This window comes from Monodon monoceros, unplaced genomic scaffold, assembly GCF_005190385.1.
Source record: "Monodon monoceros isolate NGI ecotype Baffin Bay Population unplaced genomic scaffold, NGI_Narwhal_1 Super_Scaffold_21, whole genome shotgun sequence".
Lineage (NCBI taxonomy): Eukaryota > Metazoa > Chordata > Mammalia > Artiodactyla > Monodontidae > Monodon > Monodon monoceros.
Genome location: NW_021703778.1, coordinates 16,301,032 through 16,315,898, shown reverse-complemented (window position 1 = coordinate 16,315,898; position 14,867 = coordinate 16,301,032). Strand labels below are relative to the sequence as shown.

The 14,867-nt window shown below is 41.3% G+C and overlaps 1 protein-coding gene across 25 annotated transcripts in view; it reads right to left on the bottom strand.

Moving 5' to 3' along the window:
* CCDC7 (coiled-coil domain containing 7) overlaps positions 1-14,867 on the bottom strand; it is a 287,188-nt gene that overhangs the window by 113,091 nt on the left and 159,230 nt on the right. For all 25 annotated transcript variants that reach the window (XM_029236341.1, XM_029236344.1, XM_029236348.1 and 22 more), the window contains 3 exons: positions 11,683-11,793; positions 3,609-3,719; positions 1,542-1,652 (listed from right to left, as the gene is read on the bottom strand). In XM_029236341.1, the coding sequence (XP_029092174.1) occupies positions 1,542-1,652; positions 3,609-3,719; positions 11,683-11,793 (333 nt within the window). The remainder of the gene's footprint in view (positions 1-1,541; positions 1,653-3,608; positions 3,720-11,682; positions 11,794-14,867) is intronic.

Sequence of the window (14,867 nt, the reverse complement as noted above, 5' to 3'; positions counted from 1 at the left end):
CTTGGGCCTTTTGGTAATGGTCCACAGTTGATGGTGACCCCCAATCCCCTGGAATGAGAATGAGAAAATTGATAATGCTCTCTGATTTTCTGTCTGAAGCCGACACCACCAAGATCCTTACCCAGCCTGACTACAGGTGTAACATATCATTATTGTGGCACCACTACTGAATGGATTATTGTTATAGATGTATTATCGATATGTATACCAGATTACACTTACTCTAAAGCCTAAAGGATATTATTGCATTTAAGACCATTTTAGTGGGGCATATGGAAGACTGTAAACCTACCAAACTATTACCTGCTAGCAGTATTGTCTCTCAAAAACAGCATTAATTGCCTCAGGAATTCAAAAACAAACAAACAAAACTGCCCCCATTGCTGTGCTTAAGGAAGCCAAGGTTCATTATCTGAGCTTTGCAAAAGGCCTTGGGTACCTGGAAACTCAAGCAGAAATCAGGCTCAGCGATGTAGTACAACTATGGCAATAGCATTACCTGACACTGACTGACATAGCTTTTGCCCAAGCTGAGGGAAACAGGTATGAAGCAATTCACATTGCAAATGCCCTTTTCAGCATCCCTGTCCACACAGATGATCAGGATCAGTTTGCCTTTGGTGTAATGCGTTGCAATACACCTTTAATGCCCTTCCACAAGGCCATGAGCAGGAGGAAGTCCCACTTCCAGATGGAGCCCTAGCCTTCCATATATTAATGAATGCCTCCTAGTGGGTTGAGGAAAGGGTACTACTCAACCAGGACTGTATGCCATTTTGACGCACACGTAGCAACATGTCTAGGACATTACTATGGACAAGGCACAAGGGCTTATGAATCCTGGGAAATTTCTGGGAATAAACTGGGAAGGGACAGTAGCTCTCAGTCCGGAGACAATAACTGCCTAGTTTTAGTCATGCTCAGGCTCTCAGCCCCAACAAACACAAAGGATGCCCAATGACTTGTGGGAGTATTCAGATACTGGTACTCACAACTTCCCCTACAAGGCCACCTTGATGACAGCACCCATCAATCAGGTAACCAAAAAGACCTTTACCCTGAGTGGGGCCTGACAACAGGATACCCTAGAGACCCTCCAACAGGCTACACAGGCAACCCTTTTCCTTGCCCCCTTGCATCTACCGCCTTTTAGGTTGCGGGTCTCAGCAACCTCTCTGTTTGCCAATTGGAGCCTGTGGCAAAAGAACACTGCCACACATCAGAGGTGCCAGCTGGCTTTGGACTCATAATCTTCTATTGTTGACTGAAAGTAAACACCCTTTGAAAGACTACTGACCAGTTATGGATCTTGGTGGACACTGAGTGCAGAAGTCCCACCATGAAGTAGTTTTATAACAAGAAATTCCAACCAAATGTTAAATGTTTCTTCTTCTCTAGTTGTTTTATGGTATTCACATTTAGATCAAAGTGTAAAATTCCTATAAATTATATGCTCAAATACATATTCATGAACTAAAGAAATAAGTTCTGATGTGATTACTTTTTTAACATTTAAAGGTACCTATAATTGTTATACTTACTACTGTGTTGTCCTCCTCTGGAAGTTATTTGTTTTTGTACTTGCATGGGGAGTTCTGACACTGACTCTTGATGTTTAAGCACAGGATTTTTGTCTGGTGTGTCATCATGAGCTACATAAAGAGATGCATTTAGTTCCTCCATGGAAAAACATATCTAGTATGCAATCTCTAGATTTCAAATTTATAACATATATACAGCAAAATTTTCTCTCATTTTGATAAAGTTATAAGTAAATTACCATAATGTCAGATGTGACATAAAATTTGAGAGGATATTTTTAATGGGCATTTGTTAAAGAAGGTGTAACACTAACATTTCTAGGCAATATCTATTGATCTACCTATCTATATATATCTGTTGTGTGTGTGTGTGTGTGTATATATATATATAAATATATACACACACACACATACATACACAAAATATTCCTGCCACGAGTGGTGATCTGAGCATGTATGCCAAGGTCAGAATTCAAAGTGGGGTGGGGCACTGCTGCATTTCTAGAGCCCTTAGGCTACTGGTGCACAGGTGGCCATGATCTCCATAGCCTCTGACACCAGGTGCTGGGGGAAAGAGATAAAGCTCTCTGGCTTTTCATCTGAGGCCACCACCAGGGACACCCTTGGTCAAACACTACACTGTGAGTGTATCCTTTCAGGCAACCACAAAACTCCATTTTTATGGTCCCCGCTACTGAATGTGTAATGATGTAGATGTATCTTCTATGTGCACCCACACTCGAATTCAGTTCCCTCATGGGAACTGCTGTATTTAGGGGCATTTTAGAGGGGCACGTGGAAGACTGAGAACCTCCAGACTAAACAGTGCCTCCCACTTGTGTCTCCCTAAACTAATTCCTGGGAAGAAAAAGACATAAACTGCTCTCACTGCTGAGCTTAATAAACAGAAATTTCTCCATGAGACTATTTCCCATTTGAATAACTAACTTGATCTTTGCACACAGCCTCAAGTACATGTGACTCAATTGATTTTGGTAGGTCAATGCTATAGTACAGCAGTGAGACCCGGTGGTACCTACACTGTAACTGTCATACAGGCTGTTTTCCAAACTGAAGGACCTCAATATGCAAATCAAATGCCCTTTGCTGCATGCCTCTCCACACAAATGATCCCAGTTATTAGTTTAACCTTATATGAAAGGAGTTGCAATATCCTACTAATGTCCTTCACATGGCCACCAAATTGCTCAAATATCTATAATCAGGGCACAGCTCATGACGTCTAAGCAGCCTGCTCTCAAAGGGAGGACTAGTTTTCATTCAAGTGGGCCCAGACAAGGACACCCCCAACAAGGATTAGATGCACTGTGAACCCACCAGTAGCTCTTGGCTGGGCCATCAGTACACACAAGGTACAGTTAGTTACCTGGTAACTTAGTGAAATTCCTGGACATGTCCTCTAAGGGGCATGACATCTCATTCCAGAGGATAAGACTGCCGCACTTGGGCTAATCAACTCCAATAAATAAAAAGCGGTCCAGCAATTAGTGACATTCTTTGACCACTTGCACTCTCATTTGCCCATGTGGAGCCCTTGATGACACCCATCTATGGGGTTACCAGAAAGGCTGCTTCCTTTCAGTGAGGACACAACCAAGAGGGTGCCCTAAGGACCCTCCAACAGGTCCCATGACCCCCATCTGATGCTTGATTTACAGATCTCAGAAACATCTGTTTGCCATTGGAGCCTATGGCAAAAGGCTGCTGTGACACGTAGAGGAATCCATTGGACTTCTGTACCCATAATCACCTGGAGTCAGCTGAAAGGCACACTACTTTGGAGAGACAATTATTCACCTGCTATCGGGCCTTGGGGCATTCATCTTCTGGTCATAAAATAATCTTAAGAACAGAAATTCCAACCAAAGGGTTCAATATTTCTGCTGTTTTTCCCTAGTTATCTCATGGTATTCACACTTTAGTCAAAGTGTAAAATTCCTATAAAACATATGCTCAAAAAATACGTATCCGTGAACCAAAATAAAAACATCTTGTAATGAGCTTAATTTAAAATCACTTGAAGTCTTCTGTAGCTTTTGTACTTACTAATATGTCTTTCCCCTTTGTGAGGGCTTTGTTTCTTCACTTGAATCTCTGATTTTGACACAGAATCTTGATGCTCAAGCATACGATTTCCATCTGGTACTTCATCCTGAGCTACATAAAGAGAAGGATTTAGTCCATTCAATAAAAAAAGAGATCCCTAGATTTCAAATTTAAAGCAGAGAGCAGTGGTGTTTTCTCCCATTTATATGAAGTTATAAGTGAATCACCATGATGCGAGATCAGATGTGAAAACTATGAGTCTTAATGAGTGCGTGTGGTAAGTATTTTTTCATATCATTAATATTCCTAATTTTAAATGTTTTATATTAGTCTCTCGTTTTCTGAGTTTTCCTGATGTTTTCAGTTAATACACACTGATAGATCAAACAAGGAAAATAGATATGTTCAAGATTATTCATTGCAGCATACCTGTAATTGCAAAATACTCAAAACCACTTAAGCATACAAGCATACGAATTGGTAAGCTGAAGTAGTGTATGTAAACTATGAAAATATAAACTATGGGATACAATGTAGCGCACACAGCTGTGCAAATAGGTATAAGAGGAAATGAAAAACATCCTGACAAACTGACTTGGGAGCATTTCTAAGATGTAAGGCTTAATGAAGGAAAAAAACCTGAAAGAGAGAATTTTAACAGGCTAACTTTTAAGAAAGAAAGAAGAAAAGGGAAAAAAAAAGACAAAAGATAACTTATCTTCAAAAGATGAAACAGAGAAAATATAAACCAAAAGACAACCTGGAGGGTTACAGAAGTCACTGCAGAAAGTGCTGGCTGAGTTGTACCCAGTGACTACTATTAACTCTTAGCCTGTCTCTGGCACTGATGGATAGCCCGTGATACAGTGAGGTTTTGAAACTCATGTCTAATGAAAAAGGATCCAGATTTCTCAGTTTCACTTGACCAGCAACCTGAGGAGACTACAGAGACTCCACCATGGAGGAGCTACTCTTGTTAACTTTGTGAAGGACAGTGGCACCTTGTTGGCGGTGTCCCAACAGAACCCCTGGTTCTGAGTTCCCTGACACGGAGCACTTTGTCCAAGAAGGACAAGGAAGGGGGTGGGGAAGAAAAGACACAAACACCTAAGACACTCCCTTTCCTCTTCTGGCTGACATTTGGTTTCTGAAAATTTCCGCCCACCCATGGTGAGTTCCCTGCTGCTGGAAACACTGTCTAGTTACCCAGCAATGGAGGCTCAAGGAAGGGATGGATGGACTCTACCAAGCATCCTGTGGACAGGTACTGAGCCATGGGGGCCAACACACAGCCCCACGAGAACCAAAATGGTGATGACACTTATTACTAATACACGTGCTATTCCTTCTGCTCCTCCCAGCAGTCTCAAGATAAAATGGAGAACTCTATTTTTACCCAGAATGCTTGGCTTATAAAATTACACAAAATTAGGGATTAGGCCAAGTCCCTATGTCCCCTTTGGCACCTAAGAATATATGCCAACTCAGAGTTCATAGGGGCAGTGGGGGGAGACTGCATATCTTGGGCCATTTGGCTACTAGTTTACCAATGACTGTTACCTCCACAACTGTGACGCCGGGATGAGAGGAAAACAGTTAATGCTTTTTGACGTATACTTACACCTGGCCATGGTGGGGGGTGCCTTTGGACACTATATACCTCTATTTTATGGCCCCCACTACTGAATATTTAACGAGTACAGGTGTATTTTCTATGTGAACTCCAACTCACATCAGCACCAAGCCGTGATGAGCGCTACTGCACTCAGGGTCATTTTAGTGGGGCATATGGAAGACTGTAAACCTACCAGACTACCAGTGCCTAGAGATTCGTCTCCAAAAACAACTACTAAGCAAAGAAAAACAAATGCCTGCCCTCTTTGCTGAGTTTAGGTAAGCCAAACATCTCTGTGAGATTACCTCTCCATTCAGTAATTGAGTGAACCTGTGCATATGGCCTAACATGCCTACAGACTGGATTACAGGCAGCTTAATGCTGTGGTACAGATCAGGACACTGGCCTTACTGGATACTGTGACTGCCATAGAGGCTCTTGCCCAAGCTGAGGGAAACAGGTATAAAGTAATTCACATTGCAAATGCCCTTCTCAGCATCACTGCCCACACAGATGATCAGGATCAGTTTGCCTCTTGTGTAATGGATTGCAACACACCTTTAATGTCCTTCCCACAAGGCCATGAGCAGGAAGAAGACCCACTCCCAACTAGCTGCCCACTATATTGGTGGCATCCTCCTGGTGGGCCCAGGCATGTGTACTACCCTACAGGGACCGATGCTATGTTGACCCATACTCAGCAACACAGCTGGGTCATTAACAGGGACATGGACAAGGACTGTGTGGGAAAGCACAATACGTATCATCTTGAGGAGATAACCACCAATATTTGTCCTCTTACTCACAACAAATACAAGAGTCCCAAAAATCTGTGGAGCTATTCTGCTACTGACACTCTTACATTCCCCTCAGTGGGATCCTGACCGCAACCAACTATTAAGTTTCCAAAAATGCACCTACATTTGAATGGATCTCAAGCGGATGGTCTGGAGGCCATCCAACAGGCCTCCCAGGTCACACTTCTCCTTGGCCCCTCTGAAAATGAATTGAGATACAGCTCTCAGCAACTTCTCTGTTCATCATTTAGAGTCTTTGGAAGAAGGCAATTCCACAAGATAGTGGATTAATTTAGGCTTCTGTATGCCTAATTTCCTGTAGTAGGGTGAAAGGTACACACCTTTTGAAAGACAATTATGTGCCTATTATTGGTTTAGTGGATACTGAGTGCATGAACCATGACTATGAAAAATATTACAATCAGAAATACTGACCAAAAGTTTCATAACTTTAGCTTTTATCCTCTAGTTATCTTAGGGTATTTATACTTTAGGTTAAAGTATAAAATTTCTCCAAAATATACATTAAAATACAGATTTATGAACCAAAGAAGAAGATCTTTAGCTGTAATTAATTTAAAATAACTTAAAGTTATCTGTAGTTAGTATACTGACTGTGTCTTTTCTCTCTGTTTCTTTACTTGCATTTGGGTTTTTGACATTGGTTCTTGATGCTCACATATAAGATTTTCATCTGATGCTTTATCATGAGCTACATAAGAGATATACTTAGTCCACTGAATAGAAAAATACAACTATTATAAATCCCTATATATCAAATTTATAATAAGAATACAGCAACATTCTCACTTTTCTGAAGTTATAGTGGAGTCACCATAATGCTAGATCTGATAAGACTGTGAGAGGAGTTTAATAAATAGATGTGTTTTGACTCTTTCTCATTATCTCATAAACATTTCCAGGCATTATACATAGTTTACATTTGTCTCTATTTCTCTTAGGTTACTTATATTTTACAGATCACATAGACTTCATAGACCAATCAACAAAATGCAAGTGTACAATTTGCTAATTACAGCATTATTCGTAATTGCATATAAATGTTCATGCATGGGAAACTAGATAAACAAGCTAATACATATACTATAAACTTGGTAAATTATGGTAAATAACATGGTACAAACTGTTGTATGTAGAGATGTAAAAAGGATCAAATGAACCTCTATAAACTGACTTGGAGGGATTTCAAGAAGATAATATCAAGTGGAAAAAAAAAACCCAAAGGTGAAAAGTTGTGTGGTACCTTCTAGGTAAGGAAGAAGGGAAAATAAGGAAATAAGAGACAGAGAGAGACAGAGAGAGACAGAGAGAGAGAGAGGGAGAGAATCAGAGAGATACTTACCTTTACAAAATGAAAAACAAGTGAGATAGAAAACAATGTAGTTGGTTACCCATAGGGTAAAAGGGAGAGAACTGAAGAAGAAATGCTACTCCTCTAAGTATACCTTTTTGTATAGTTTTTACTTTTGGAAGCAGGGTCAGGTTCCACATGTTTCAAAAATAAAATTAAATAAGAAAAGAGGAACTAAAACTGAAAGCAAACTTAAAGAAATGAACCTACTGAAAGAAAAAAAGTACTAATGCAAGTAACTCATCAATACAATATTTGACATATACCCTCATTCATGGGCAGAAGTGTGGAGAGACTGTAAACACACGACAAAATATTTTCAGGAGGATTTTTTTCCATACCTATAGGCAAAGAAATTCCAAAATAATTTTATAGGCATAACAAGATGGACCAAATGAGTAAATGTGTTATATTATTCAGAGAGTATTCACGAAGTGGAAGAAAGGACATGCACACATGAAATGGAAGTAGGCAGAACAAGCCCTGAGGGGATGAAGTAGAATTGAAGGTTTCCAAGATTTATCATGAATTCTAAATATGTCTATGCAGGTTTATGTACACACGTGTAGGTATACAGGCTAATATATGTGTATAACTACATATGTATATACAAGTACATATATAAAAGTGTGAATATACTTAAGAAACCTGACGCCAGGCTGGATCTCATGTGTGATCTTTCAGGCACAATCACAGACAATTATAAAGGCATTACCTGGCAGTTACCATAGGGAAAAGAAGTTTCTCAACCCACAGAGGCTTGATGCATAGCCAGTGCACTGCAGGCACTGGAGGTGGTTGCAGTCAGGGACACAGCCCTCCCGCCCCCATCACTCTCTCAAGTACACTGCATTCTTAGCCCAGTCACCATCAAATGGAGGCGGGGGTGGGACGTGACTGGGACACTGTATTGTTCGGGCACTGCCACTGCCTAGACTACCTTATGGGGGGTGGGCGGGGCTTGAAGAAACTTTTCTCAGTTATGATTCAGTATTCAGGATGTTTCTACTCCCATCCCTCCCACCACTACCTTTTGAGGGCGTAGGACCCATAAAATAGCAAGAGCCTTTTGTCTGGTGCTCCTTCAGCTGTGAGATGATCCTCTCCTACATCTCATACCAGTTTGCACTGATACATCTAGCCCTCACCCACTGCTGTTTCAAGTGGGAAAATAGAACATTGCTACAGCTGGGGTCCTTTACTGCTTGAACTATTGAGGTAAGTGAACAAAGGTTTGTTACTTTTAGTTTGGTTTGTTATTTTAATTGACCAACTCAAAAGCCGGCATTTCTCTCTCAGACAGATTGGAGCAGCAAGCAGGGTAAGTGAAGCTCAATGCCTTTTGGGAAGGCACACTTTGGGATGTGCTCAGTAAATCAGTGGGACATTTCTGGAGTGATGGGGGAGAGGGTACCATAGGATCATTAGACAGAAGTCTGAGAGCCCCCTGGGGCAGCCAGGCCAATGTGCTTTGGACAGGGCTAACAGACCACACAGGTCTGTGGTCTAGGAGAGTGCTATTTTATTTTTATAGGCTTTTCAGTTCTGAGGGGGGAGCAAAGTTCCTTCTCTTTAGACCTCGATTCACTGGCTGAGACACCTGCTGGGTCAATCAAATTAGAGATTCACCAGAGGGACCCTGAGAAAGCTAGGGAAGCAATTTGTGGCTACTGCTTATGGTCCACCAGTGATGGGATCTAAAGTTGTGGGAGACCCTGCATGACCCAGTAGCAAAAGAAATCTTAGAAACCTGGTAGTTTGCCTCCATATTAAAGGGATTAATCTTGTTAAACTTGGTGAAGGAGAAGGTCACACACACTGTTGGGCCTGTCACTACAAAACAACTTCTTTAGAGAGTCTTGACAGCAGTCATATTGGCTGAGGAGGTGGAAGAAAAGTGGGGAATAAAAAAAGCAAACATCTGAGACTCTCTCCTTCCTCATCTGGGTACTATTTTGGCTCTGACAGGATGACCAATCTGTGATGAGTTCTATACCACTGAAAAACATGTTTGGATCACCACTGCAGAAGTGACAGTGTCCCTCTGTGCTACGCTGGTGGTCCCAGGGTCTACACTGATAGAGTGAGGAGAGTGAGATTCTTAACCAGACTCAGATTTCTTGATTCATTCATGCCACCCTTGCTAGATAGGTATTAAGCTCAAGTAAGCCTCCTCATAAGGTCAGGTCATTTGGCACTAGACAATTTAGACATTAACTGCAAAACTGTTGGACATGGAATAGCACCTACTGCCAAGGTAGCAGTGACTGACCAACAGTAAAAGCAATGTGAAAATGGTAATCAATAACCTACTCCTGGACAATCTAGACCTAGATCTCTATAAGAGATCTATGGGTGAATATCCAATAACGAGGTGTCAAAGAGGTGGGCTGATGGGCTCACTACCAAGGAACTCATGGCCTGGTAGTGGGCCAAGGGATGCCTGAAAGGAAGCTGAACTGGGGTCCACGCGGGGGTGACCCCTGTGATTAATACAAGTGCTATTGCTCAGGTCTTTCCATTGAATTTTGACATGAGACTGAGAGCCCACCAACCTTTATCAAGAACACTCTGCTTTCAAAAATGAACAAGACTATGAGTTAGACCAAGTCCCTTTGTCCTCAGTAGGAACATGAGGACCTATGCTAAGGTCAGAGTTTAATGGGGAGGTAGGAAAGAACTGCATTTCTTGGGTCTTTTGGATACTGGGGCTATGTGACTGTGATCACAACTCCTGACACCAGCATGATGGAGAAACACATAATGTTCACTGGGTAAGGGTGAGGGATCTGGGTAAGGGTCACGGGTCATTGGGTCTGAGGCCATTACCAATGGGATCCTTATCCAGATCCAACGATGGGTGTTTCCCTTTAGATCACTATAAATTTCCATTGTTATGGCCCCATTAATATACGTTATCATTACTATAAATGAATTGTCAATGTGAATCCCTGCTTTGTATTAACTCCTAACAGCAATTGCTGCAGTTAGGGCCATTTCAGTTGGCATGTATTAGACTGTGAACCAATCCAATTACCAGTGCCTAGTGCTTTTTTCTCCCCAAATACCTACCTGAGGAAGAAAAATGACTGCTTCATGGAGTGAAAGTTTTCCATGAGACTATTTAACTATTCAATAACTCAGTCAACTTGTGCCCACAGCTTTAGATGCACAGAGACTCATTTGATATACACAGCTCAGTGTCATAGTGTAGCCCTTACATCTATGGTATCTGACATTGTGAATGTGATACAGGCTATTGTCTGAAGTTGAGGGAACTTGGTATGCAGCAGTTGATATAACGAAAGCCATTTTCAGCCTCCCTTTATTGTGGATGATCATGATCAGTATACCTTTTTGCGGGTTGGTCTGCCATACACCACAACCATACTTCCACAAGGCTACCAAAATTCTCGAAATATGTCATCAACACAAAAGTGATGATATGGAAACATCCCACTCTCAGAGGGTGCAACAGACTTCTACTCTATTGATGACATTGTCTTAGGGCCCAACATGGGTACTATTAAACAAAGACTGGATGCCTCACAGACCCACATATAGCAACTCAGTGGGGTCATTATTATAGAAAAGGTAGTAATCTGGCACCCTAATAAAATTCCTGAGCATGATCTGTAAGGGTCATGATATCTCATTCCAGAGAAGTGTGCCAAGCGTTGGTCCTCTGTACTTCCACAAATGAAATGAAGACCTAGCAATTGGTGGGACAATTAAGCAACTTACACTGTCACATTCCCCATGTATGGTCCGTGATGGCACCTATCTATGGAGTAACTAGAAAGGCCTCTTCCTTTCAGTGGGGTCACGACCAAGAGGATGATGTGGAGATCCTCAGACAGGCCACCAGGCTGCCCTTCCCCACCCACCCCCCACCATTTGCTCTTTGAGTTACAGAACTCAGCAACATTTCTGTTTACCAGTTGGAGGCTATGGCAGAAGACCCCTGACACAAGGGGTCTTGAGGCACCCCTTTCGGCTTTCAAACCCATATCTCTAGGAGTCAGCTGAAAGGTAAACACCCTTTAAGAGACATTTACTGACCTGTTATAGGGTCTTGGTAGATGCTGAGTGGCTGACCTACGACCAAGGGATCAGAAATACCAACCAAAGGGTACGAATAATTTTGCCTTTGTTCTCTAGTTATCTTAGGGTGTCCACACTCTAAGTCAAGGTACAAGGTTTCTATAAAATACATGTTCATGAACCAAAGAAAAATATCTTCTGATAAGTTTAATTTAAAATAAAGTTATCTATAATTATTATACTTACTATTGAGTCTTTCTCCTTTAGAAGGCCTTTGTTTCTTTACTTCCAGCTGAGTTTCTGACATTGAGTCTCCATGCTCAAGCACAGGATTTTCATCTGGTACTTTACGATGAGCTACACAAAGAGAGGCATTTAGTCCAATAAAAGGAAAAATAGATACACTGTTTGATCCTATACTTTCAAGTTACTGACAAATGTACCTCAGCATTTTCTCACATTTTCAAAAGTTGTATGTAAATTACTATAATGCTGGATTGATATGAAAATGGTGAGAAGAGTTTTAATGGATGTGTACTGAAACTGTCTCATCATTTCATTAATATTCATAGGTTTCAAATATGTTCCAGTTTGGTCTCCAGTTTTCGTAACACTTTAGGTTAAAACACAGTCATAAACCAAACCACAAAAAGGTATATGCACAAGATTATTCATTACAGCATATCTGCAATTGTAAAATACTCAGAACCACTTACATGTGGAAATGTAGGAGACTGGTTCCATAAACCAAGGTATATACTATAAACTATGGTAATATCAACTATGCTGTACAGTATGGTCCAAACAACTGTACATACAACTGTAAAAGGAATGAAAAAGATCCCATAAACTAACATGGCGGAATGTCTAGTATATAATGTTAAATGAAATAAAAAACTGATAGAATAGTATATTATCTTTTAGGAAAGAACAAAAAGAAAACAAAAAAAAATAGAGAGATAGTTACCTTTACAAAATGAAACATAAGAAAGACAAACCAGAAAACAAAATAGTTTGTTACCAAAGACACTGAAGACCATGCTCACTGAATTGCTACTGTTAGTGCTAAGTCTGTCCCTGGCATTGATAAGACAGCCTATGATGGATGCAGTGATTTTTTGAGACTCATTTTTAACGAAAAAGAATGTAAAGCTCTCAAGATTGCTTTGCCAGGGCTTCCCTGATGGCGCAGTGGTTCAGAGTCCACCTGCCGATGCAGGGGACACGGGTTTGTGCCCCGGTCCAGGAAGATCCCACATGCCGTGGAGCAGCTGGGCCCGTGAGTCATGGCTGCTGGGCCTGCGCATCCGGAGCCTGTGCTCCGCAATGGGAGAGGCCACAACAGTGAGAGGCCCGTGTACCGCAAAAAAAAAAAAAAAAAGATTGCTTTGCCAGTGACTTGAGGAGACCAGTTAGACCGGGGTACTTCTCCTCTATCATTAAGGAGGTTATTTGTTGCTTCCATGACCTGACTACTGTAAATAGTGTTGCAATGAACATTGGCATGCATGTGTCTTTTTGAATTACCGTTTTCCTCTGGGTATATGCCCAGTAGTGGGATTGCTGGGTCATATGGTAGTTCTATTTGTAGTTTTTTGAGAAACATCCATACTGTTCTCCATAGTGGCTGTATCAATTTACATCCCCACCAACAGTGCAAGAGGGTTTCCTTTTCTCCACACCCTCTCCAGCATTTGTTGTTTGCAGATTTTCTGATGATGCCCATTCTAACTGGTGTGAGGTGATACCTCATTGTAGTTTTGATTTGAATTTCTCTAATAATTAGTGATGTTGAGCATCTTTTCATGTGCCTCTTGGCCATCTGTATGTCTTCTTTGGAGAAAAGTCTATCGACAGACAGAAGAATGGATAAAGAAGACATGGTACATATATACAATGGAATATTACTCAGCCATAAAAGGGAACAAAATTGGGTCATTTGTAGAGATGTGGATGGACCTAGAGACTGTCATGCAGAGTGAAGTAAGTCAGAAAGAGAAAAACAAATATCGTATATTAAGGCATATATGTGGAATCTAGAAAAACGGTACAGATGAACCTGTTTGCAAGGCAGAAATAGAGTCACAGATGCAGAGAACAAATGTATGGACACCAAGGGGGGAAATGGGGGGTGGGCTGAATTGGGAGATTGGGATTGACATATATACACTAATATGTATAAAATAGATAACTAATGAGAACCTGCTGTATAGCACAGGGAACCCTACTTCACTTCGCTGTACAGTAGAAACTAACACAACATTGTAAAACAACTATACCCCAGTAAAAAAAAGGAGGTAATTTGTGAAACTTGGTGAAGAGATGTGTCACAACAGACTCCCTCTTTCAGAGTGCTTTGACAGCGGCCACTCTGCCCAAGGAAGTGGGCAGGGCAATGATGTGAACACTTGATTCCCTCTCCTTCCCCAGCTCCTTTCTCAGGTTTGGCCCACTCATGATGAGTTTCCTGACAGTGAAAAAAGGTGTTTTAACCACCCGTATAACCATCTGGAAGGTGCCTGATAAGCCACTCTGATGGTCCTTCTGTTCAACAACGAGCGGCAAGAACAGTAGATGATGAGACTGGTAACCAGACTCAGATTTCCAGTGTCATTTGTGCCACCTGTGCTGTTTTCCTAGTTCAATTAAACCTCCTTATAAGGTGATGTCAATTGGTTTACAAGACAATCCAGATCTTCACTGACAAATTTCAGGGAAAGGAAGAACCAGAAACAGATAGATATCATCTGGCCAGTGAAGAAAGTGACCTAAAAATGGTAATCAGGAACCCATGTATGGATGACCTGTTTAAGTGGTTTCCCAAGGAAATCTCTGGGTCTAGTTACTCAACAACGGGAACTCACAGAGAACACCGATGGACTCTCCACCAAGGAATTCATAGGTGACCCAACACACAGACACTCTAGAGTCCAAATGATGATGACACCTATGACTAACACAAGTGCTCTCCCCTCTGCATTTCCCAGTGAATCTTGAGATGAACCCGAGACACAACCCCCCTGCCATTACTTTTACCCAACCTCTCCGTTTTCTATATAAATAGGAATTAAGGTTAGGCTAAGATTCTTATCTCCCCAGTTGTAATATGAGGATATGTGCTAAGGTTCAATGGAGAGATAGGTGTGAATTGCATATCTGGGCCTTTTGGACACTGATGCACATATGACTAAGATCTCTATAACCACGGACACTACGATGAGGAGAAAACAGATAATGCTCACTGGTTTTTGGTCTGAGCTCACCAAATGGGATCTTTATCCAAATCCAACTATAGGCATGTCCCTACACACCACTAAAAATCTCCATTGTTATGGCTTCCATGACTGAATGTATTACTGGTTTAGATGTATTTTCTATGTGCATCTCACCCCTAAGGCCTGATAGGAACTACTGCATTTTAGGGCCATTTT